The 26,328-nt window shown below is 49.4% G+C and overlaps 1 protein-coding gene across 1 annotated transcript in view; it reads left to right on the top strand.

Annotated features, from left to right (window-relative positions):
• LOC137803031 (E3 ubiquitin-protein ligase RNF43) overlaps nucleotides 1-26,328 on the top strand; it is a 67,721-nt gene that overhangs the window by 28,863 nt on the left and 12,530 nt on the right. The window contains exon 2 of the mRNA XM_068601282.1: nucleotides 16,023-16,136. Coding sequence (XP_068457383.1) covers nucleotides 16,023-16,136 — 114 coding nt within the window. The remainder of the gene's footprint in view (nucleotides 1-16,022; nucleotides 16,137-26,328) is intronic.

The raw sequence follows: 26,328 nt of genomic DNA, 5'->3' as shown, positions 1-26,328 counted from the left end.
ATCCCAACGTTTTGGAAACGTTGTGTCGCTGGACGACAGCAGATTGTACTTCTATATTTTCTTTAACGAACATTCGATATTGACGCAGCCGACAGACATGTTTAGCGTTAAAAAAATGAGTTCACGAGAGCGTGTGTGTGTGTGTGTGTGTGTGAGAGTGTGTTGCTGAGACTGATGAGTCATAACTATGAGACGTTCAGGAGGATTGTGACCTCCGGGAGGAAACCGTGAGAGGACGATGAAAAACTGGGGAGTCTCATGTGAAGATCTCGATGTTGGCAAACGTTCTCTTAACAAGCAGCTTTTCAAATGGAAGCATTTGTTCGACTATTTGTTTGACAAAAAAAAATGAATAGAATAATTTCGAGACCTTGGATTTTGGGGAAACTTAGATGGAGATTTTTTAAATTTTATTTAATACCAAGCAAACAAATAACTCCAACAAGCACACCTGTGAACCAAAGCAATGACCTAAATATATATCATTTCTCTGTTAAGCTGTATGGTTGACTCAGCTCCCTGTTAGGTCTTTTTATTTAATCTTCTCTTGTCAAAGAGCTTTGTCTTCCTCTGCATTGCAGCGAGCCACAAAATAAAAAACAAATAAAACATGTGCAGAGAGTAATATGAAAAACACGACTCATGACCTGAAAAAAGTGCCTTTTTCCTTTATTATTGCCGTTGCAGCACAGATGTTTTCACACCCGCTGGAGCTTGTTTTCAGCCGTTACTAAACGCTTTGCGTGGATGTGGATGGGCGGGATGTGACAGCCGGGAGGGGTCGAGCGCTGCCAGAGGTCGCCGTCGCTGCGATGCGGTTTACCAGGCGAGAGCCGGAGACCCGCTGTTGTTGAGCGGCGGCCGGCCTTTTGCCCCCCGAGGGACCGGCCTGCAACAAGCTGGTTCTGGTTTGCGGCCCACCCACAGAGCGGAGCGCAGCGTGAATGGACCCGACCGAGGGAGCGCTGTGCTTTCCCCATCGCGCCTTATCATCTCCCTGCCAGGAGTTTAATTTTATGCGGTTATTTACTGCGTTTCACAGGGTCGCTCCATTGCTTCCCCTCCTCCTCCTCCTCCTCTTCCTCCTTTCCGCTGGCTGCAGGTGTGTGTGTGTGTGTGTGTGTGTGTGCACTCGTCCGAGGAGATGTGTTGGCTACAAAGGCTCCGACCGAAAAAAAAACTAACAACAAAAGAGAAAAATAAAATAGATCCGGAAATTCTGGTTTCACTTTATCCTCCCGTCACATGGCAGTAAATGCTGTAAACCCCCCGACCCTCGACAGCTGCAGGAGGAGGTGATGAAAGGTTATTGCCACATTGGTGTTGTCACCAGCCGGCTGCGCAGCAGAACATCCCCTTTCAGTCGCCTTCAATTAGCGATAAACTTCACCGATTCGATCAGTCGGACGAACCCGACGCGGCATCGACTCACATGGCGGTTAACCGACGGCATGGTGGACTCAGGTTGAGACGGGATTCTCGAGTCTCCTTTCATGTCACATGAGGTCACTGTCTTTTATGTACACTACACACACACACACACACAGATACCCATGGTCCTCACACCCTCAGGGCCGGAGGAAGGAGACCCAGCAGAGGAAGTGTAAAGGTCTAATGTGAGCCTGCTGAGTGACTAGAAAGAGAGCAGCTCAGGTTGCGAGGAGGAGGAGGAGGGGGGGGGGCCCTTTGTGATGAAGATGAGCGTCTGTGCCGCGCTGAAGGGGCCTCGTCTTCGTCGGCAGGGTCCCGTCTGTGTCGGAGACCCCTGGACCGGCCCGCGGGCGCTAACCGCAGAGCGCAGCGGTGGAAATCTGAATTCCTTTGTAACGCAGAGGAATGCCATTCACACAGAAAAGACACTGCGCCCGATGATTCATGGCGTTGTGATTCCCTTTCGTCGCTCACACACGTCGGCTGGTGAACCAGGATTTATGGGTCGCGTTCAGGAGAGGCTGACCGTGAAAGATGAGTTTTCACGTTGACGATGTTATTTATTTTTTCACTTTATTTGGCATTCAATGCTAGAAAGCAAAATGAGACACCGTGAGACACAAGGGAACAACACGTCATGATTTCTGAACGCATGTAAATCCTGTGAAGGTCTGTGAAGGTCTGTGATGGTCTGTGATGGTCTGTGAAGGTCTGTGGTGGTCTGTGAAGGTCTGTAATGGTCTGTGATGGTCTGTGATGGTCTGTGATGGTATCCGCCACGATGCAGGAGGAGGAAGAATCTTTCTAACCTGCTCCTTACAATCCAAATCTGAAACCAACAATCATTTGCGTTGTCAATTAATTGATTTTTTTCTCAATTAATTGCTTAATTGTTCAAGATTAATTCAAGATAACACCCTCATGTGTCTTGTTTTACCTGATTTCCAGTCTAAATTCCCAAAACATTTAATTTACTCTGGTGTAAAACCATTAAAAAGTAGCATATGTTGCGTACACAATACATCGATTCATTGTCTGATCGATCAGCTGGACTGCAATCTGTTTATTTAAATGCCTCTTTAAACAAGAAAGCAATAGATTATATATATAAAAAATATTCTTTACCCTTTGTGGCAGGGAATAAGTCAAAAGGGGCTATAAACACATGACATGTGGTGTTGGCAAAGTGTTGGCCTTGTTGGAATTGAGTGACGCAGCTCGTGGTCATGTTGAATGCTTTATAATGCGCGGCTGTGCAGCTTCCCTCGTGTCCTGAGAAGCATCGCGTCTCCGCCATCTGCAGGATTCCTGCGTTACGAGCGAAGTCTCCTCGAGCTTCCAGCCGCCGCCGCCGGCGTTTACACGCTCAAGGCTACAGGCCGCTCGGCCCTGTGAAACTGCAGGCGAGGGATTCGCCCTTGAGGTTTGCCAACGCTCGCCGAGCACGTCAGTGATGGCCGGGGCTCGTGTCCAGAGCTGGCGGGCCGGCCTCCGTGTTATAAAACACACAGCGTGCCAGCGATGGATCTGCCCACGAGCAGGACGGAGGGGACGTCTGGATGGAAACCAGGATTAAAAAAATACAAAAGTGCAGCGACGGACGCCATGAAACGCTGAGATCGAAATAAATATCCCATCAGGAAATGAGTCAAGGAGCTCCATGGAACTGACCCCAGAGCAGTTTGAAAGATGGACTTTCTGTTCGCTTCTCTTTTCGACAGCAATGTTTCATCCGAGAGGAGGGAGGGAGGGAGGGAGGGAGGGAGGGAGGGAGAGAGAGAGAGAGAAAGAGAGAGAGAGAGAGAGAGAGAGAGAGAGAGAGAGAGAGAGAGAGAGAGAGAGAGAGACAGAGAGCAGGGCGTAGCTGAGCTAGCTGCTGTTTTTAAGTTTTCCTTTTATTATTGTACCTCACCTCTCTCTCTCTCTTTCTCTCTCTCTCTCTCTCTCTCCCTCTCTCTCCCTCTCTCTCTCGTGGGGGCCTGGAGCGAGGCCTCCCTGTGATGTCGGGCCGGGCCCTTAAATCACAGACGGGCTCGTCCCCGCGGAAGAGATTTATCCAGCGGCTACCAGAGCACACCGGCGTGGACCTGCCCCCGCCAGGCAGCGCACGTACCAATTTGAAAAGCTTCCCTGTGATGTGACGTGGAAGCGGTGATGACAGGCCTCCCCGACCTTTCATCCCGCAGAATGCAGAGAGGAAAAGAGGGAGAGAGGCTGCACGGCCTTGAAGGCAGGAAGCAGTGCGCCGTCATGTTGCCGCTGCGCCGCGGTAGAAGGACGTTCGGTGCTTTGAGTCTGGATTCAAGACGCTCAACACGGTCTCCCCCCCTTCTGTAATTATACACACAACATACTGTCACGAATGATATCGAAATAAATGTCATTTGTGCAGCGGCGGGCCGCTAGTTAGCTCGCGAGCTAACAGCGAGCTATGCAGACCTGCTTTCCGGTTTCCATCGCGCGTTTCTTACAAGCGGCTAAGCTAACCCTCCACAGGGAATCGTCTCCAGCTACAGACTCTTCTTCTTCTCTGCAAGGTAACCTTTTGGAAACAGTGCACGGAAATCCTCCCGCGGCCATTTTATATCCCAGCATGCCCCATTCAGACAATTTTGGCATAAAATACGTAGTTTTTCTCATTTTTGATCCAACGACACAGTTTTTTGACTGAAACTCCTTCCTAACAGGACAAGACTTTGTTTTATTGTGATTTTTGTTGCAGATTCAGATTGTTTAGGTCCTAATCTTTCCATAAAGGTGTCTTATTGACGCTCCAGGAGGCATTGTCGGGGAATCCCGCTCATATCATGCTGGATGTTCATAGTTATGATCAAAAAATCTTTTAAAAGTGTTTTTATTTGCAGATATACATTTTTTTCCCAAGACTTTGCTGAAGAAATACATAAAATAAACACAAGTATTGGAATTTATTCAGGGTTCCTACGACGACTCAAACAGGGAAAAAGAGGTCTGGAGACAAAAGTGGTTTCACAGTTTTAAACGGGTCAAAGTGTTTTTCTTCTACAAGTTAAAGTAGCGCAACCAAGTGGACCAACTAACCACACACACGCTGCAGAGTCCGCTCACCGGACTGTGAACCAAAGACACTCGGACTCGTCCTCCTGATGGCACACGTCTGTGAAAATGAAAGCCCTCCGATGGCAGCCGGCAGCAGCTTTTCTTTGTTAGTGTCTGCCGTGTGTGTGTGTGTGTGTGTGTACTGTATACATAATGTTACCGCGCAGGACAAGTGATTTATGTGTGTGTACTCACGGTGGAGGCCTTTACGAGCGAGCATATGGATGTGTCGAGTGTTTGTCGGCGAGCGGTGCCGTACTTCGCTGCCGGAGCGGCCGGATGTTATCGCATGACTTGTGTTCAGGATTTTAAGACTTTAAGAAGACGAGTCTGTTTGTATTTACCATGAGAGGATCCTCTGAATGCAGATGAGAGCAGGGGTGTAGCTGTACATGTGTTCACGCTGCGCCAAACTGCTCAGGACTGGACGTTCAGTTTGACGCTATCATACTTTGTTTTGGTTAAGTGCAGCACTTGATAGCTCTATTACAGCCTGATTATGGTCTGCCGTTTGAAACACAAGGGACGCACGCCGTCAACATGTTGACGTGTGTGTCAGTTTGTGATTGTTAGCCGAGCATGCTTCATTAGTCATGTTAGCGCAGCCTGTTTAGCTAGAAAGACTGCTCGCTCAACTGCATGCGCGTTTCACTCCGTTTATCCAGGCGGGTTTTCTATAATTAAATAATTGATGTATTTGTTTTTAGCGGCTTTCATGAAACGCTATTTCCCATGAGCCTCTAGGCAGTAGGTCACCATGACGCAGACGACGGAGGATAAAACTTAAGATGGCAGAAGCTTGAGCTAATTATATTTAAAGAATGGGTGCACGAGTATTTACATTGCTACATGCTAACAAACTAGCTAACATCTTTTAGTGCCTTTTTTTTAAATTCTGCAGCGACGACAACACACAAACTGAAACAGTTCACTGCATCAGAAAACACGGGCTTCAACGAGCCGTGAAGATGAGGCTCCTCTCCCCACGTCACATGCACACTCACATGCACACTCGCATGCACACTCACATGCACACTCGTCACAATAAATCGGAGTATCTGCACCTGAAAGCTGCCAAAGGTGTGCCAAATCAAGCCAATCAGAACAATCCAAAGAACCCTCTTCACTTTCTGAGGACGATGGATGAAAGAAGGCATCAACCGTGGTTCTTTGTTAACACGGCTAACACTGTACGCACGCGACAATACTCATATGTCCATTCATTAGAAATAGTACAAATAGAAGATTGTCAGTAATACTGACCTTTTGGTTTTAGTCTATTAACTCGTGAATGAAGGTACATAATACTCCTGTAGTGTTCCTGTGCTACTGGACACACCAAACCACGACCACAGTATGCATTTAACCTCACTTTTGCACATCGTTACACCCCAGTGACACTTGTTCAGTTCCACACTCTCTCTCCCACACACACACACGCGCACACACACTGGTTGTAAGGGAGAGTGGCGATCCAAAGGGCAGCAGTGTTTACCTGCCCACTCGAGTGGATTCCTCAGCCGGCTCAGACGCTGAGGTGGAGGCTCCGGTGCCTGCGAGTCTGCTGTCTGGGCCGGAGACATTCTTCGCCTGATATCGCTGCCGCACGCCCAACAAAGACGTTGAAAGGCCATATTGAAGCAGGACTACTGGGGGGAGGGGAGGAGGAGAGGTGGGGGGGAGAAAGAGGGAGGAGATAGATGGACTCGGCTCATAAATCCCACTATCGTCCCGCGGGGCCGCAAGCTTTGAAGTGTCCGCCACGCGGAGGAGGAGCAGTTGCGAGTTTCCTGTGCAACATTCATGTGTGTGTGTGGGCGTGTGTGGGCGTGTGTGTTTGTGTGTGCCGTATGTGAGTGTGTATCGGCATGTGCGTGCATGCGCGCACTCAAGGTGTTGAAGTGAGTGCATCTGTGTTTGGGCAATAAATTGCGAGTGTGTGTGTGTGTGTGTCTGTCTTCCGGACATTGAGCCCGAGCTGAGTATGCACACACACACGCACACACACACACACACACAGGGCCCACTGTACACGCTGTGAGCGGTCAGGATCATGCGTTCCTGGTTAATGGCACAGCGGCGGGTCACGGGTGCGCGGCAGCAGACGAGGCGGCTTCAAAGCGGCGCGGCAGCATTCTCTGCGCCCGGCCTGTTGACTCTGCTGCGTGGAGGCTGCATTCCTCCGTCTCGCTGCTCCTCCTGGCCGCGTGCCCACGCCTCAGCGACGTCCACCCTCCTCCTCCTCCTCCTCTTCCTCCCCTATACCCATATAGCGCATGCATACTTCTGCACAAGCTCTTCGCTCTTGGCCAGGTGGGCGAGGAGTCGCTCAGGATGCAGCGTGGCTGAATAGTAGGTAATGACGACTGTACGGTAAAAAAACAAGAGAAGAAAAAACTAATTAGCGCTTTTATGGAGTTGTTCATGTTACAAGGAGACTTTCTAGATTCAAGGACGAACATTAGTGCATGACTTGTCAGTATGGAAAGGTTCTGCAGCGTTCAGTAAGTGTATACATGCAGGAGGACAGATGTTGTAGGAATGAACCGAGGAAAGAGGAAGTCAGAGGGTTAAGTCGTGTCTGTCGTTTGTTTTGAGCGGACGGGGAGGACGGAGAAATGATTTACAGCGTCCAGGTCCTCACATATCCCTGCAACCGTTTTATAGTTAATTCACATTTGAATTACATTCACCAGCCGACAGGTGACCCACACACCTGCCGCCGCACCCGTATAGACAACACTGACGCAGAGCAGTTCTACTTCAGGACTCGTCACACAACATTTAAACAAGTCGCCTTCTTAGAAATCCATTTAAAGCGTGACTTTACATTTGAAAAAAAGCAATTGCAGATTATTGAACTTGATGAATGAGCTTATTGAAAATATGAGAAAATGTGATTTTAATGAGGTGGCTGCTTACTTCAAACTGATCTCCATTCTCTTCATAAACAGGGTGTAATATTCTTTAAATTCTCATGACATTGAAACAGCGAACAGAATCAAATCCCCCAAAGAAGAAGAAAGACAAAGGTGGTGTCTGTGGCTCTCATATTGATTATTTTGGGGGCGTGGCTTCAGAGATAGGCCTGAAGAGACGACTCGGCATCTTTCTGTCTAGAAGACGTTTGGAGCGACTGCTGCCAGATGCTTTCATGAGAAAACAGTTTGCAACACTGGGCTGTTTTTTCTATTTTTCCTCCAGTTGGACCATTTCTTAAAATCTCGCATTTTCTTGCTCGCTCTTGAGGCTGTCCGTGTCTTCACGCAGGGCGCCGCGGTCGCCGTACAGCGGCGTCCATGTTCAGCCCTCAAGCTGCGTTCAGGGTTTAAAGCTCGAGGAGCTCGAATGGGGCAGAAAAGCAGCAAGAGGAAGAGGAACCAGAGAAAAATGGCGCCCTATACGCCTCAATAAAGTTTGACCCCTCTTCAAGAACAGCATAGTGCCACATGAGACTTGTTATTGGGCCGGTTCAGGACACGGGTTTGCATTTCCAAATGAAAGAGGGATGTTAAAAGCGCCCCCAGCAGCCCACTGGTTTTTAATTTTACATGCAAGTGTGTAAAAAAAAAAGGCACCTGTCTCTTGTTAAAGAGATTCCCGACGTCGGCAGTATAACCTGTGAATGTCTTGGCGTGACGTTTAGTCCCCAGAGGATGAATCCTACCGACCTGCCTGCTTCCTCTAAGCTTTCTCCAGTAAAACATCTCCTTTGGGACACTCGCATGCTTCCCACACCACGCATCCTCCTGACTTTGGGCGCCGTTCCTCTGGTGCCACCGCGAGGTCGGCATCTGTGCGTTTAGACGTGAAATGTCTCCACCATTTTAAGCCAATTTTTTCATCGCGATAACATATGTTTATGATCAAATCCCTGCAAAAGCAATGGCGCCCCCATCAGCCTCACACCTTGTCCCAATTAGCAGATGCAGCGAGCAATTAGTCCCGAGGACGGCGTTTCCTCAAAGCCCATAATTGGCTGTAATTAGGGTACATGTTGGCGTATAGGAGACGGCCTGCTGCCCCTTTGCCTCATATTTCCCTTTGTGTGTCTGCTCCTGTGTAACTCGGAGCTCCTCCTCCTCGCGCTCCGGGCTCAAACTCTTTCCACACCGCTGACCCGACAGTTCCCAGCCAGCGGGTGATTGACGCTTCTGAAATAGTGTTGGGGTTTTCTCTCTCTGACTGACGTGGTGGAGCCCGAGCGAGTCCGCGGGTGGAGCCGGTGGGGGGGGGGGGGCGTAGGAAGCCTGGAAGGCGTGTGGATGTGGGCCCCTCGCGTCCACGGGGGGAAGAAGGATCACCGCCATACCAACAAACTGCCGGGTTACCGAGCCACTGCCTGTGTTATGACAGGGAAGCGCCGTGTTGATGTTCAACTCTCGGAGCTTTTGAAATGTATAGCCGCCGCCGCCGCCGCCGCTGGCGGCCCGAGGGTGACGGAGCGGCGCTGGTTGTTTGGCGGCGTGCACATACGTGTTTGTGCAAGACCTCAGGGCCCGCGCAGGAAGCGTGGACAGGACGCCGCGCTCCATCTGACCGGAGACGCGTCGGTCGCCCGTCGAGTGAGAGAGAGAGAATCTGGTGATCAGTAGAAATCACTGCCATGGTTATAATTTAAACTAATAAAAGGGCCCTGAAGTGTGCTTGGTGGCCCTCAGCAGGGCTTGTACCACATACAGGGTTCTTACGGTCATGGAGCCATGGAAAAGTCCCAAAAGTGTAGTAAAAGTTGTGTAAATGTTTGTATTCATGAATCTGCTTTTAAAAGAAAGAGGCTCAAAATATCAGCAGCATACATACAGGCATCTATATAAATGTTTACTCTTTTAATCAAACTATTGTCTCTCATTCATTTGTGTTAATTAAGGTTCACTGTATGCTTTGAACCCTCATTGTTAGTTTAAATACTACATTTTATCACTTTTTTTATGTTTACACCGAGATTTCACTCATATTTGGTCATGGACATTCGGTTTAAGTCATGGAGATCCATACTGCTCTTGATTGTAATGTTTTCTGCATGTTGGACATACTTTAAACTTCAAAGCTACCGAGTTCATTTCAGTTCAACTTTCTTTTTTCCTGATGAAACCTCCTCTCGAAGCGGCGCCCTCGTCGTGCGGCGTCTCGGCGGTTCGAGCGCTCAGCGTCGTCTCTCTTTCTCCACCTCCACCAGCTCCACGTCCCTGTGCAGGTTCTTTCTTCTCCTCCCTTGTCTCACCTCTTTTATGGAACAGAGAGACAGTCTGACGGGCCTGGTGGAGAGGAGGGAGGAGGGGGGGGCGCTCCTACTTAAAGAAAGCGCCCGGGCAAATTTGGGGCTGGTGGTAATTATTTGGGCCTCATTATGGGATCGCGTTTCTCCCCGAGCCGTTCTCCGTGGTAACCGTCACCGGATACGCGGCTGACACCGTCAATAAAGCCAGAAAGATGACACGCCTTTTGTTTTGACAGCGCCGAAGCAGGAATGGCTCCCGTTCGTTTGCATTTGCAAAGAGAGGAGAGGAAAGATGAGAGAGGAGGAGGAGGAGAGAGGAGAAGAGAGGAGAGGAGAGGAGAGGAGAGGAAAGGAGAGAGAAGAGAGAGGAGAGGAGAGGAAAGATGAGAGAGGAGGAGAAGGAGAGAGGAGAGGAGAAGGAGAGGAAAGGAGAGAAAAGATGAGAGAGGAGGAGAAGGAGAGAGGAGAGGAGAAGGAGAGGAAAGGAGAGAGAAGAGAGAGGAGAGGAGAGGAAAGATGAGAGAGGAGGAGAAGGAAAGGAGAGGAGAGGAGAAGGAGAGGAAAGGAGAGAGAAGAGAGAGGAGAGGAGAGGAAAGATGAGAGAGGAGGAGAAGGAGAGGAGAGGAGAGGAGAAGGAGAGGAAAGGAGAGAGAAGAGAGAGGAGAGGAGAGAAAAGATGAGAGAGGAGGAGAAGGAGAGGAGAAGAGAAGGAGAGGGAAAGGAGAGAGAGGAGGAGAAGGAAAGGAGAGGAGAAGGAGAAGGAGAAGGGAGAGAGGAGAGAGGAGGAGAAGGGAGAGAGGAGGAGAAGTAGAGGGAAGGGGAAGAGAAGGAGGAGGGAAGGAGACGTTGAGGAGAAGGAGAGGAGAAGGGAAGGTGGAGGAAGAGGAGGAAGAGGAGGAGGAGAGGGAAAGGTGGAAGAGGAAGAGGAGGAGGAAGAGGAGGACCCACAGAGCCACTTTTCCAGATGTTTTAGTAGAGAAAGACCCTCTGCATCAGCGTTTCATGTAAATGTACTTTGTGTAGGGTCATGAGGATAGTGTGTGTGTGTGTGTGTGTGTGTGTGTGCGTGTGTGTGCATACAGGTAAATGACATTTAATTGACCACTAAGACACCTGCACAGCGCTGCGTGACTCACTCTGCAGGACCACAGAGGGACTTTTCGCTCAGGTGGATCAGTACACACACACACTCATGCTCGCACACACACACACACACATCACACACATGCACACGCATGTTCACCTGCACGCACATGCTCAGGTGCCTCCAGTGACCACGCGCAGCCTCGGCGGCGGCGAGGAGCAGCGTCACCTCGGGCTCCTCAGCCCTCCACTAAAATATCAGCAGGCACATGCAGTTTTTTTTAAAATACATTTTTCTGACATGCTCCTTTTGGCAACGCGTCCCTCCACTTGAAACAAACATTCGCCCTCGCAACAGAACCTCCTGCCAAGTGGAATAAGACAGGACTTTGATTTACGCCCTCGGAGACAGATATAGAATCATTAAACGACGTCGTGTTACGAGCCGCGGCGAGGGAGGGAAGCACAACAGGAATAAAAAGTAATGTTGAGTCTTGCATTGCTGAAGAAAAGGAGTCTAATAATAGGACAACTATTATGAAAACACAACTCTGCAAGTCACGCTGGCAACCGAGAGCTGCAGCCGCTGAGCAGCGACTCCTTCCTCACTTTCTCTGTTTCTCTCAGCCTGCAAGGAAGATTTTGACCGTGTGTGTGTCTGCGTGTGTGTGTGTGTGTGTGTGTGTGTGTGTGTGTGTGTGTGTGAGTGTGAGAGAGAGAATGCACAGAACAGGTGTGTTTTTAAGTGGTGGAGTTTCAAGAGAATGAGAGGGACAAAGACTTCATTAGGTTTTGAGCCCAGACTTGAGAGGCTGAGTCACTCTGAGGAAGTGAAACTGAGTGAATAGAGTGTGTGCTTTTAGCTGTGTGTGTGTGTGTGCGTGCGTGCGTGTGTGTGTGCCTGCGAGCTCACATGTGTGCAGGGCTGATTGAATTCCTCCCTGATGTGCACCGACCCTGGCAGGCTCCGCAGGCCTCCGGGCCCGCAGCTCCATTGAAGCGGCCGCGTCTCCGCGCCGCGCCGCCGCTGAACCGATCCGCCTCGTCTGGATCCGCCTCGTCCGGATCCCCGTGGAGCCCCGCGACCGGAGCGGCGGGGCTCGACGGGAGGTGCGCAGCTCTTTAACACGAGGGCCCGGGTTGGTTCCCCGCTGGCAGCAGATTAACTAAAACTCTCGCTGATTATTGGCAGATGACAAAAGCCGCTCCGCAGGGCTGAGCGGGGCGCAGCGATATGAAACAAAATATTATTGACTTCTCACCGCAGCTACTATTTATTCTCCCCTTCTTTTTCTTTTTTTCCCCCCCTTCTGTCCATGTATTTGTTTTTGAGGCTGTCAGAAGCTCGCCTCAGAATACTTTTTGGGGGTTAGTTTTTTTTTTTTTTTTTGATTGAGCTGGAGAAGGAATGCCTTTAATCGCGGCTACAAAGGAACCGAGGGACACGTCCCCGTCGGTTTTTCCGCAACAGATCTAGACAGATGAGGAGGAGGAGAAGGAGGAGGAGGACGAGGAGGAGGAGGAGGAGGAGGAGGAGGAGCGGAGGAGCGAGCATTGTTAACAGTCTGTGGGGAGCTGTTTGCGCGCCCTGTGGTTTCTGGTCCCTGTGAAATGGAGACTCAGTGATTTGGTTTCCCAGGCCCCCCCAACCCCCCCTCCTCCCAACACACACACACACACACACACACACACACACACACACACACCCCTCCCTCTCCCTCCCTCTCTATCCTTCTTCTTCTTCTCTGTTTTCTCACGGCCGCGCGGGACCCAAATGGAGCCGTTGCAGCTCTCGTGTCCCGGTGGCGATGTCCGCGGCAGCGCCGGTGGCGCGCGCAGTGTTCGCAGCCGTCTGATGACGAAGAAAGCGGTGCGGCGGGCGTCTTTAAAATAGAAGTTAATGCGTAGTCTCGTCGGCGATGCAAAACATAGACACGGTGACCATGGCGGTGGTTTTGAGCCCTCAGAGCCTCAGAAGAGCCGGAGGACGCTGAGAAGCAGCCGCTCCTCCCGCGCGCGCTTGGCTCAGCTTTGGGATTATTATCTGCTTTATTAGATATGATTGCGCAGATCCCCCCCGTGCGTCGACATGTTTAACACCAACAACGAGGTTCAAACACGACGGATCAAGCCTCAAAGATTCAAAACAAGTGTTGTGAATGTTTGTAGTTTTACGGTAAAATGCCATTCTTTTTTCGACATTTCCCAGAAAGCTGTAGTAAAAGAGAGCAGAGGTCATGGCATGGGGGAAGTGGTGTCATTAAAGGATATTTTGTTATGTATTTTTCTTTGTTGAGGGCCAAGTCCGGCTGGAGGCCTCTAATTAGGGCCCAGTAAACGTGGAGGCAGCTGGATGGGGTTCATGCCACCGAGCTGCCGGCCTCCACTACAGGGGCTTCGAACCAGGAGCCTCACGATGGTCTGGAGACAGCAGGGTATTGGTCGCCAATCAGGATTATCCATTTCCTGTCTGGTCTTCATATGCTGGATTGGTTTAGCAGCCTTGATTACTCGTCTCCTCGTCCTTTAAGTTCAAACCTTTTTTCTTTTTGTCTGACGAGCCGTCACATCCCTGCCAGGCTTTTCTCATGTACAGTCTGTACTGATACAAGACATAAAGCCCTGTGATTAATATATAACCCAGACACCCGTGATCCAGATTCAAGGAGACGGTTGGGAACAAACAGGACTTTCACCCAGCAGGCTCACTGTCGACTTATTTGAACTTACTTTTGTTACGCAGCTTATACTTAAGTAAGTAACTTACATACTTTGGTAAGTTACTTCATAAACATACTTTACGTTTAGGTCGCTCCCTCCTTTCCTTTAACGGACTCCATGTTGCTTATTGTGACAGTAAAGTCTCTGTACGGGGTTATGATGTCATGGGAAACCTGGAAAGTCATGCAATTTGAAAATTGGTATTTGAAGGTCTGGAAAAGTCATTTAAAAAAAAAAAGCTTTGGAATTCTCATTGTTTAAGTTTAAATACTAAATGTTCTCACTGTTACACTGAGATTTCACTAAATGTTTGGTTACGGAAAAATGGTTTAAAGTCATGAAAATTAGTTTAAAAGTCTTGTAAACCCATTGGTCAAAGTGTGTATGAACCTATAAAGATCGCGATCGCACCGATTTGAAATTTCACACGGACGTTCATTTCTTTCCTAAACACAAATAGGAAGATATACTTATTGAATCAAATTATAATTTGCATGCATGGATTTATCTAAATTAGCTGAGCTACTCCAAAAGCTCATCACGGGCTGCAGAACCAGAACCAGAGTCTGAAGGTCATCAATACATGTCATGAGTGATCGCTGGTCTTTTACTCGCCCCCTCGAGTCTCTCTCCTTGTGACAGACGTGCATAAGCCTCTTTGCCTCTTTGCCTCTTTGCAGCCTCTTATGAGGAGGGAGAAGGGGGGGGGGGTGCCAGCTGTTGATGTCACCCTTGGGTCTTTTTAATTTAGGGATTTCCGCTGGGTGAGATGAGGGGCAGCCCCGTGACCTCAGCCCACAGCCACATGAAGGGTGGGGCCGCTCTGCGCTGGGTGGGGAGCGGGTGAGGGTGCCGCTGGGTGCCGCTGGGTGCCGCTGGGTGCCGCTGGGTGCTGCTGGGTGATCGTGAGCCGTAACCAGGAATGATTTTGAGGGAAGCTCCTCATCGATGCCACGTGAGGGAAGTTTGCGACGCTCGAGGGGTGTTTCATTTTCTCAAGGAGCGGTCTGCTCCCTTTTGGACTGCCGTGCGATCCCTCGTACCCGTGACAGCATGTCTGTGACTCGCAAACACCGCCGCTATCCCTTGAGCCCTTAAATGCAGCCTTTCAGCAGCTATGAATTTCCTCCCTTTCAGAGGGGATCAAATGTTCCTACCAGAGACGATCTCTCGGTCTCTCTGTCCTCCAGGCTTTGAGTGGGAGTGAACATCGCCGGCCGTGTAATTGATTTTGCTCGGGTGCCAAAGTTTTCCCCTCTCGATATCAACTGCGAGCGCTTCAGAGAGGAAACGCCTTCATTGGAGACATGAGCGCTTCTCACTGTCCAGATTGTCTCAGACCTTGTTTTTCTTCCACATCCTTTAGGTCACACGCTTGTAGGTTACATGTGTTTTTGTTCTGTCAGGATCCGTCGTGTGGTTCCAGAGGTTATCTGCTCCGTTACAGCTGTGGTTTCATCTGTTTTCTCCCCCTCAACACATCGGAGAACAACTCTCCTTTCACTAAACTAACTTTTAAAGACGCACATTAAATAATCAAACTGTTACGTTCAGTCAGAGTTCGGTTCAGAGGAGTTTCCTCCAAAGTGCATTCAATATTTCAGGTGATTTAATCCAGCCAATTGAAGTAAAGCGTCATCTTAAATCGGCGTTTGTCGGCGTGAGATTAGTATTGAAGTGTGCAGTTTTTAAGTTATACTCCATCTTTGTGTTAAAAAAAGAACAGGAATAGTTTCCACAAGAGAATCCCATTCTGGATACATGGATGGACATCACAACGGACATTTACAACATGGAGAAGATTACCACATCTGTCAACCACAAACTGGAACCATTTTGGATATATTGGAAAAAATGGCTTACATACGTACCAACACACAGACCTGATTTTATTTTCATGAATCAATGAATGTAAAACAGAACTGATCACGCCTTTTTGTCCTCATTTTCAGTCTGTTTCTTTTGTTGTTTATTCTGTTTTTCACCCCTTGTTCAATATATGAGCATCATCAAAATGTCTGAAAAACATCTGTGAGTGTCTGATTGATGCCGACTAAAAAATAAAAAAAACAACAGCCACAGTTTTCGTTCATGGACGACAACATCCATCAGCGTGCTCCGCTCATGTTGTCCATAATCAACTCAAATCCCCTGAAACGTGTCGGCACTTTTACGACACGACCAGGTTGTGTTGGCCAGGAACAACACACGTGTGTGTGTCTGTGTGGGCGGGCCTTCATCTCCTGGATGATGCTGTGTGTGCACCTGAGACGATCATGTGTCCCTCACACGCCAGACACAAACCCGACCAGGAAAACATCTGCTAACGGCTGCTAATTTCAGTGGTTATGTTTCATCCCTTGTACGAGTCGATAACCTCTTCCTCTCCCTTCTTCTTCTTCTTCTTCTTCTTCTTCTTCTTCTTCTTCTTCTTCTTCTTCTTCTTCTTCTTCTTCTTCTTCTTCCTCTTCTTCTTCTTCCTCTGCAGTATCACCCTCTGTCTCTGTGCAACACGAGCGAGGATGAGCGACAGGAGAGCCCCTTCATCACCATCGTCAAACTGGAGCGCAGGGTCCCCCGCTGTCTGCCGCTGCTCGATAAGGTACAGCTCACACACACACACACACACACACACACACATGAAACCCTCCTCTTCATCACCCCCACCTCCCCTCCCAGACGTGGCAGCAGACAGATACCCCCGTCTTCCCATCACGTCTTCTCTTCCGCTCTGGGATCATCCTTCAGAAGAGAAGATGGTTTTCGAGGGAGTTCTTTGGCAGCAGCCTAATGTTTTGTTCAGGACACTGATCTTTCAGAGCGAGGGCTCGGACAGGAGGAGGGTGGGGGGGGGGGTTTAGCTCAGCGCTGCTATGTAGCAAGTGGCAGTGAGCCCTGGCTTTGGATGTAAGGCTTTTTCAAGCCCCAGCTGTCACTGGTCCGATCCCAGCCGGCCGGCCAGAACCAGACACTCTGCTTCCTTCTAGTACGAACGCAGCCGGAGCTCCATGGATTCCTCCCACCTCGGTTCAGATGTATGTGCGACTGAGCTGAACCCCCCCCGCTTTGTGTTTTAAGTATCCTGCCATGCACGCCGGCTGGCACATCCAAACGTTTTAAAGTAGTGTGATTTAAAACTGTTGCTATTTTTTGCCCCCCCCCATGTGTGTGTTTTTTTTTTTCCAAGTGGTGACAAATTAGCAGGCAGGAGTGTAGTGAGGCGACTGGCTTTTTTTAGCCTGTGTTTTCTTTTCCCCTAATTTAAAGCCATGTTTAGGAGCTGCCCGCCGTGGCGACGATGTCGAGGCATTCCCACACTTCCCCGCTCCTTTCTTCCTCCTCCTGTTGCTCCTCCAGTGGGAACCAGACCAAGCGGGCCGAAAGGAGGGGGAAGTGTCGCTCGAGGCTGACTCCAAGAAAACACTTCTGATTAAAGCCTTAATGGCAACTCCATGTTGTCCCATAAACAAAAACACGGTCTCTCCCTCATGCAAAAGTACCCTGGAACAAAAGGCTGTTGCTTCCGAGTGCTTTCTCCCTCCCTGCAGATCGCCTTTGAAATCAGGAGAAGTGAAGGAGGGAAGAGGAGAGGAGGGAAGGAGGGAGGAGGGAGGAAAGGGGGTCGTTCCCTCTTGTTGTTTTGGTCGCCTGGAAAGTATGTGTTGCAGTAAACTCCGCTCCAGCCACCTGCATCCTGGCTTCCGTAGAGAGATTCAAAGCTTCTCGGTCGCGGTGGATTTATTGGGGATGGGGGGAGGGATTCATCGTGCAGCTGTTGAAGAGTTTGGCCTTTGCGAGGAGGATGAATCAGACGGCTCGGGATGTGCGGCGCTGCCGGGTCAGCCGTGGTCTCGGGACGGGACTTGTTTACAGTTTAGTCTGGCTGCAGCCCGCCCCGCCGATCTATAGATACCCCGACGGCCACAGAGGGTTCGTGTTGCACCGCGCGCTCTCAGAATAGACCGTAAACCAAACAAAGTGAGCCTCCAAACCTTGAGGGATAAGGTTTCATTGTTGTGCCTTTGTTTTTATTTTGGTTTCCAGAGGTTTCTATCCGCAGCGACGTCGTGAACACGGAGAGAGATTCCTCTCGCTGATTTGCGGAGATCTGCGCCGCCTCGCGCTCGCCGTTTCCACCGAGTGGACGTCGCAGTTTGTGTCTGAGGATGTGTGTGTGTGTGTGTGTGTGTGTGTGTGCCGCCGGACGTCTGCAGATTAAAAGGAAACGCTTTCTCCAGACACCCTCCATGCGACGTTGTGCATTTCCTCATCGCCCTCTCCTGGTGCGTCCTGCACTGCTGGCAACCTCTCACCCACTTTCACATATTTCTATGAAACCAGCAGGTTTTTTTTTTCGTATGCAGAAGTTTCTGCTCCTCCGACTTTGAAGTGGAGGTCTTGAATGATCCTGTAATGCGGTCGATCTGAGACGGAGACTGTTCATCACACACAAGCTGATGCTGTTTAAGGAAACCACAGTTAACAACATATGGGGAACAATAACTTGGACACATTTTAAAAAAATACTAACCCAGATTTTTCTCAAATTAAGAAAAGTTTAGAAAAATCTATAAAAAAGAATAATATTCATTGTGATGAGCTCCTCTTTTGACCTATTACAAGCTACACAATGGCCTATTTTATATTGTTTTGGAGGTATTTTATGTTTTATTTATTCATGTATCTGTTTCCAGGGCATTTGCGCCCAAAGAGGTCTGCACCACTCGGCTATCAGGTCGACCCCCCGCGGCTTTTAGATTTTTTTGACCCCCTTCTGGTCGACTTTGAATCATCTCGTAAGTCTGGCGGTGGCTTCCTGCCGCCCCGTGTGTCCGATGCAGGCCTCTCTGTGCACTCGCCTGAACGAAAACCCTCCACCGCTCCTGTGGTTTTGCATCATTACACAACACAACACAAGCGGAGGCCACGGGCTTCCTCTGCCAGCATCCAAGTGATCCGGCAGTTTGTTTGTTTTTTCTTCCGATTTTCTGTTCACGCCGAAATGCAAAAGCTCTCAAGCTCAAGTCACGGAGCGACGCAGGACTCGACGAGGGAAAGGCCGCCGGACGCGCTGCTCTCAACGCCGCGGCAGGCTAACGTTGCTCTGGATAGAGCGCTGCAATCCCCCCCTACACACACACACACACACACACACTGTCAGTCAGAATCCAGGGTTTTGTGCAAACAGCGTTTACAGCGATGGAGTCTTCGGCCCCGTGTCTGAACTTGTTGCCTCTCACAGAAAGCCTCGCTTATTGATTCTGCTCCTCTCAGATGAAAAGGGTTACGGCTGATTGTGCACTAATCCTGTTTAAACGCTCTCACTCACTACACGTCTATGTGCATGGGCCTGTGTGTGTGTGTCTGTGTGTGTGTGTGTGTGTGTGTTACACTTTGAAAGTGCCTCCCAAATCTTCCTCTATCCGGTAGGAAGGTGGCCACGTTGTGAGGAGGCGGATCCAAAGACGGCGTCAGTCTCAGGGTTACAGACGTGAGCGACACGTCTGGTATTTGTGATGTCATCGCCGTATGTGATTGTCAAATTGATTCATAATCAGTTCAGCTAAACCATAACCTCCTCTGTTGCTCCGCTGTGTGTCGTTTTTATAGTTGAAAAGCCTCCTGCGCCCATTTTAATACCCAGCATGTCCCATTCAGACAATCTTTTGGCATAAAATGCGTAATGTTTCTAATTTTTTTAACCGAATGACACAGTTTTTTGACTGAAACTCCTTCCTAACAGGACAAGACTTTGTTTTATTGTGATTTCTGTTGCAGATTCTGATTCTTTAGGTCCTAATCTTTCCAAAAAGATGTCTTATTGACGCTCCAGGAGGCTTTTTTGAGGAATCTGGCTCATATCATGCTGGATGTTCGTAGTTACCATCGAAATATCTTTTTAAAGTGATTTTTATTTTTACAAATATACTTTTTTTTCCCACACTTTGCTGAACAAACACGACTCAAACACGGGAAAGGAGGTCTGGAGACATGAAATGGTTTCCACAGTTTTCAACGGGTTAAGATTGTTGCTTCTGCTCGTGGCTCGTGCTCTTGGGTGTGCGGCGTTTAGCGCCGCAGTTTTGTTGTATTGTTTTGTCATCACTACATGTGGTTCTTGTTGACTACGCAGCATCCCGTCATGCATGTATTTATGTAACGATATCAGACGGCACCGGTAGAAAATACACAGCAAACACAGAGGAAAATGGCAAAACATTCAAACTACAAAGTTAAAATATACTAGTATTTAAAAAAAAAAAAGTTTGGATGGAACAAAAATATGTTTTTATTTTAAAACGTTTCCTTTTTCCAACTGTATTAGAGGAATAATAAGAAAATGCAGAAAGATTCATATTGTACACTTTTCCTTCTCCATTTTACTAGTTAAAAACTGTAATTAATATGTAAATCCATATATGAGTCCCTGTTTGCCAAGAGGAGGTTTCTTTCCCTGGGAAACAGCAGCCAGCAGCTGAATAGATCAGGACGATATAACAACTACTGCAGCTGGAGAACTGAAGGATGGAGAATAACACAAATACTTTGCACAAGTTTTGCAAACGGGTCCGATCCGTCCTCTGTGGTCTCGGCGTTCAGGCAGGAAGCTCGGTCCCAGTGACAGGAAGTGGTTGAAAACAAGGGAAGCTCGTTGAAGGGAGGGATAAATCACGGCCCTCATGACAATGTTTTTGTCTCCTTGTGTCTGATTGTCTGTAGGGGGTGACGCTGACCTCAGGTCAGTCCTGCCTGCTGGTTTTTTCAGCAAAAGACGGGGTCTGGAAATGCAATGGCAGCTGCCTTTTGGCTGCTCGTCCTCCAGTAGCCGAGTCCAACGTCTCCAGTTCGTCAGAGACGAGGCGAGCAGGAGGAACGCAGGGGAACATCTGGAAAAAAGGGGGGGAATATTTCAGCTTTTGAGAGCAAATGCAAAAAGCAGCAGGTACACAATGGACATTTTGGCGAGGATGAAATGCATCGCCGTGAGCAGACTTCTGCGTTTCGCTTTGATTTCTCTCCCAAGAAAATTCATTATTTGCTCGTCTTTGCCAGACAGTTGCACGCTCGTCTTCAAACGGGATACGCGATAACTTTCTGTTTCTTTCTATTCGTCAAAGGTGGACTCTTGGCTCACAGACCGGCCGGCAAGGGACCGTGCACCTCAGGTTACTCTGATGTAACCCTTGAAGCACACAAAACAGACATCTGACCTCTTGCCCTTCTCAACATGAGAGAAACTGTGAATTACTGGAAGAGAAGTTTGAAAACCATGCAGCGTCTTCCTGTCATATTCCTTCTGCTCCTCGTCAGATATGTTGACGCTGCTGTCGTCATTTCATCCCACTACGCGACAGCGACAGCTTCAAACGTGGTGTGGAAGGAGCTTTGGGCTTATTTTTCCCCTTTCTACCAAGCGGCAGCGAGTCCGTTCCAAATGTCTCTCCTGCTTTTTTTTAACGGCTTCAAGCGACTCTGTTTGGCCTTTTCAGATATTTCCTCCGTCTGGCACCGTGTGCGTCATTCCTTCTCTCTTCAGAAACAGCAAGACGAACTGACCGCGCTCCTCTGTTTGACCCCGACGACAGTCTTTTCCCGCCCATTTCCTCTGCCGCTAAAGTTAGCTGCTGTATTAGCTCGCATCAATGTGACGCTAGCTCGGTAGGAAGCACTCAGCTCTGAACCCGGCGGCCTAATCACGGCCTCCTCTGCTCTCATTATGGCTCATATGGTACCCGTGATATTGTTTGTCTTATTTATACAGTCTGTTGTGACTGTGAGGGTATTTCCCCAGAGCCAGCCTCCTCTGTTTCTTGTTCCTTTCATGATGCTGCACATATCAATGGGGAAGCCACTCTCACAGGCTTTTGGGTGAAGCTGAACAATGGGCACTCTTGTGCGGCCGTTCCCTACACAAGCAGAATCATAGTTCATAGTTTGAAGCCTGGAAGCTTCATTCATAACGTTGACATTTTAATTATAAATCAACGTCTGAATGGCGCTGCTGCAGAAGAAATAAAGAGAAATATCTGATTAGGATTAAACCCTTTGTAGAATTAGATTCCTGTGGTGGCTGTTTCCAATAACTCCACACGGCTTCAAATTCCCAAAAGTAATTATTGAAAGTTTAAAAAAAAAGAGATGGATGATCACAACATGTTTTTATTCACCCAAATATTCTGCTTTAATTCAAAGTTGTTGGCGTTTAGCCTCTCAAAACCAAATGTTCTCTGGTTTGCTCTTCGGCTTGCCTTCATGAAGGTTTATTTAAAACAAAGAAAGCCTTTTGTAATCTGACTGAAGTCCTTTAAATCACTGAATTCACTTCACCTGCCAAGTTGCTGGACGTCGGTGGAGGATTGTTGATTATTGTTATTATGATGACGTAATAAAACATGACGACAGACTTCATTTGAAAAGCTCTACGACTGCAGCGTGGCTCAGGACTTCCTGTTTATCATATGTTTATTATATTCTTTATCACGGATGTGAATGCATGTGTGATAAGGTGAGCGAGGAGGAGTATTCGGATGATATAATGGATGACTTTCCACCGACCGTGACATGATCGAGGTCAATCCTGACACATTGGACTGAAGCCTCGTTCTCTCCGACTCCAAACAGTTTGGTTTGTGCTCGCCTGCTCGTCCAATCCGCCGACATACAGACCGTCCAAAGCTCTGGCTGCCGAACGGGTCAACTCAACCTGGAACCAGGTTTGAGAGCGAAAATGAGCCGTCAGCAGCGCTGGATTGTTGGTGAAGTATCTGCTGCGTTAGCAGTCCAAGGACGGGAAAACAGAGCGATAAGTCTCCCGTTGTCGTCGGGAGAGAACGTTCCCATGGGTCTCGGACAAATAATATTTTGCACGAGGAAGAAGCGCCCCGAGCGATCGGAGGATCGTTCGAGTTCCAGCCGCTGAAGTTGACCTCGGTTTGTCTGGGAGGGCCTGTTCGCAATTTCACAAAGATTTCTACGCTCGTTAGGTACAGACGGCTGCTGTGTTCATGCCGCCCTGTGCTTGTCGGTGCCGCTGTCCTCCTTCAACCACCTGAGTGCCTCGAAATCGGCGGGAAACCCTGAGGTCGCCAGCTGGCCGCGGTGCTAATTCACAGACGGGAATGTGTACGTGGTGGTGACCTCAACTGTACGGCGGTGTGCATTTAACACGAGCTCTGTGCAATTGTGGAGGATTAGCATGCATAGGAACAGGCTTTTATCGCTCGGGGGAAGAGGGGGGGGCCTCGGCTTCGTGAGGGGCCCGACAAATGAGAGGAATACTTCAGGTCTTACCTCCTCCATGAGAAAGTGCATTCCTCTTTTTGTCGCCGCTTCAAAAGCAAAGTATGTGCTTTTGCATTTTGCAGTCGCTCGTTTTTTTTTTCCTGAGCAGCGGTTTTGGTGACTTTGGTGAGGCACAAAAATAATTGAGTTAAATGTGTCTGTTCAGGTGAGCAGGTGGGATGGAAAAGGAACAAAGCGGTTGGATTAATCTCAGGGGATGGATGGAAGTTGGCCTCTTTTGTCTCCCAGTTGGGTAGGAAAGTGTGTCGGGGTGCTCGGTGTGATCACGTATGACCTTTTGAGGTACATGTGGAAGAGGGATTAGACGTGACATGAACGTAATCCTCCATTGGAAGCTGTTGACACTCCATCCATCCACCGAGGCGACACAAACTAGCCCCGGGGCTGCTGCAGACACCGCTTCCAGCGAGCCGCCTTTTTTTACTTCATTACCAATCAATCACCTGCAGTTTTAACCTGCAGGTGACCAGCAGCGGTTGAGCGACGGGCTTTCCAGTCGTGACACAGCGAGGAGGTTAGCCGCGGGCCCGCAGCTCGCAGCTTAAACGGACGCAGCGCTGTCATCACTCCCACCAACGAGGTGTGAGGGCTTTGCGATGGGGTTGCGCGTCCTTGCCGCCGCCGTCAACCTTAAATAGGTGGAACATTCTCCGGGCCTGAAGGTGCGCGTGTCACTCCCGCGGCATCTGCCGGGGTATTTTCAGCTGAACACGCCCTCGGCTGCGGCGCTTCTTCTTCTTCTTCTTCTTCTTCTTCTTCTTCTTCTTCTTCTTCTTCTTCTTCTTCTTCTTCTTCTCCTTCTTCTTCTTCTTCTTCTCCGTACCCGTAAACACACCGGACGTGAAATGTGGAAGACGTGTTTGCTCTGAGAGGTGGTGTTTTTCAGACGCCCCCTTGACCGCCATGACTCTCTGGGTTGTGGGCATGTGAGGCGAACACGGCCTGGGCCCCGACGCCGCTGTCCAATTTGAGTTTGTCGACAGCATCGCCGCAAAACTTTTATACACAAACAGTGAGATGTCCACCGCGCCGCTCGGTGGGAAGTAGCTCTCAGAAATAGACGCTGCTGGAATATCACCTGCATGTGTATATGTGCGGATTGCAAAATATGCCCCTCTCAACAAGTTTCCGGCGAGCATTTTTGCTCCAGAGTCCAGTTTCCCATCGTTTCCAGTCTCACTTGTTGCAGCCTCACATCCGTATGTGTTAATGTGTTAATTTCACCTTTTGTTCAGAGGTCACTGGACGTCACTCGGGTGCGATGTCTGGCCCGTGGTTTGGTGGACGGAGTCGACACAACCGTGCTGACGCTGTAGGTTACTCTGAGTCTCTCATCCTGTAATTATCACAATCGTAAGAGTCTTCAGCGTATCTTCGTTATTTGTATCTGAAATAATTGCCTCCATGAGCCGAAGCTCTGACTGTCGAGTGTGTTACGGCTTGATGTGTGAGAACAGCAGCATGCCCACGTGACCTTCGTCTCCTCCCTTCAGCTCTGCAGCGCCCCCTTGGGGTCGATGGAACAAGTCTTTCACATGTGTGAAAGGAAAATGGAAAACGACGCTAATCAGAATTGAAGGTTAGCATCAAAAGGCGTCCTTGCATGTTTGAGCTGCAGGATGCTATATTGAGAGTGTGAATATAGCAGAAAACTCTTTGCTATGTAAAGTGGTTTCCATGCATGTGACGGGCCGTCACTCCGCACTGCTGTACGGCGCTCACGGCTAATAACGCCGTCACGACAGGGCCCTCTGCCAGCACTGTGGCCATTGTTTGCACTGTTAGCATTGTTAGCTGCGAGCCGCTAGCCCAGCTGAGGGCAGTTGAGAGGCAACAGAAAATTCTCCCAATCTTATACGGATTATATTGCATATGGAAAATGGGTCTCAGAAACATCCGGGACTTCTTTGTGTCAAACGAGGAACCCGAGTCTGTGATTCAACTAAATGCCTCATCAAACCTGCGGTTGCTTTTTTTTACGGGCTACTTTAGCGACGCTGATTATTAAAATGAGGTTCAGTTAACTGGCGTCGTTAAGGCAGCCGGGTAGCAGTTTCAAACTGAACCAGCGTGAAGCGGTTGAGCCTGCGCCGTGGCACCAAACGACCCTTGAAACGAGCAAATTACAGAAAAAACATCCAGTTATCTCAGCCGACTGAAACCCCCGGCTGCACTTGGCTCATCAACTCTTTCGCGGGCGATTGTGCATTTGTGATTTTCGCACACGCGTCCGCGAACAGCTACCCGCGTTAGCGCCTGTGCGCGCGCAGGCCTTCCCCATCCGGCTCCCCGAGGGCGAGCGCGCCGCCCTCCCGCCGGGCCCGCCACACCGTCATCGGGGAATGCAAAGTGTTTGCGTCTCGAGGGCTTCGCATTAGGGCGGCCCATCTCTCACTTGTCACTTCAAAGGGAGCGCGCGGGGGTCAGGGTTTCATCGGGCTGTCGTCGGGAGCGAGGCAGCCGGAGAGAGAAAATGCCGCCCTAAAAATAGAACGCCATGTCATGCTCATAAAGACAGACAGAGGCCAGATGATACCGCCCTGTGCCAGACTGCTGTTATTAAAATCCCTCCTTCCCAAACACCTTCAGCTGGCTGCAGGAGCTGTGTGTGTGTGTGTGTGTGTGTGTGTGTGTGTGTGTGTGTGTGTGTGTGTAGTGATAGGTGGGGGTGCACAAAGTGTTGGGGATGATTTCTTTGGGGGTGTTGGAGATTTCGTCACATGCAAAGCGAGCGAGAGAGAGCGAGCGAGACGTTTATGAACTTCCTTATCAGCTCAGATGTTTGGCATTGCTGGTCGGAGTTCATTCTTGGTTCTCACTCGCGCTTGCGGAGCTGAAGAAGTGTTTTCCACAAGGCGGCGGGGGAGCAACTGGAATCATATGATGAGTGCCTAATGGCCCTCCAGTTACAACTGTACTATATCGCTGCCTCTCCCTCCATGAATGAGGCGTTCAGGGGGCAGAAACTTCTTATTACTGCCGTATTAGTCCTTTGATCTCCCAGCGGTTTGAACCCTGGAGTTTTTTAAGGGGTTGGCTTGTCGAAATAGCTCTGCGGGTGGGGATCGGGCCTGGTCTTGCCCCGGCTATGGGGAGAAAGGAGGCCTGGAGGTGTGCGGAGGCGCCCGTGGTGCAGGAAGACCTGACTGCAGAGGCGTCCCACTTCAGCCTCACACACCTTGAGAGGAGCTCAAAGAAACCATTAACTCATATTTGTAACTCATCCGTCGCATTTTCGTTCAGTTTGTCGGCAAGGAAGCGTTCACGTACGCTTAAGTTGTGTCTTTACCCCTGAGAGGGGGGGGGGGGGGCTTTAATGTGAAGGTGCTGCCCTTGAATCCCCCCCCTCAACCCCTCCGCCCTCCTCCACCCGCTCAAGAGCCACACGATAAAACACGAGATGTCGTTCTCAGCCAGGACATTCCTCTATTAATGACAAAGGCGACCGGTAAGCCCCGTGGTGAAACATGACGAGGGAGAGCAGGAGGGAG

This window comes from Clinocottus analis, unplaced genomic scaffold (assembly GCF_023055335.1).
Source record: "Clinocottus analis isolate CAN_PGR_092001 unplaced genomic scaffold, fCliAna1.0.p SCAF_5, whole genome shotgun sequence".
NCBI classification, from domain to species: domain Eukaryota; kingdom Metazoa; phylum Chordata; class Actinopteri; order Perciformes; family Cottidae; genus Clinocottus; species Clinocottus analis.
Note: the sequence above shows the minus strand (reverse complement) of the source record. Positions and strands in the feature narration are given on the sequence as shown.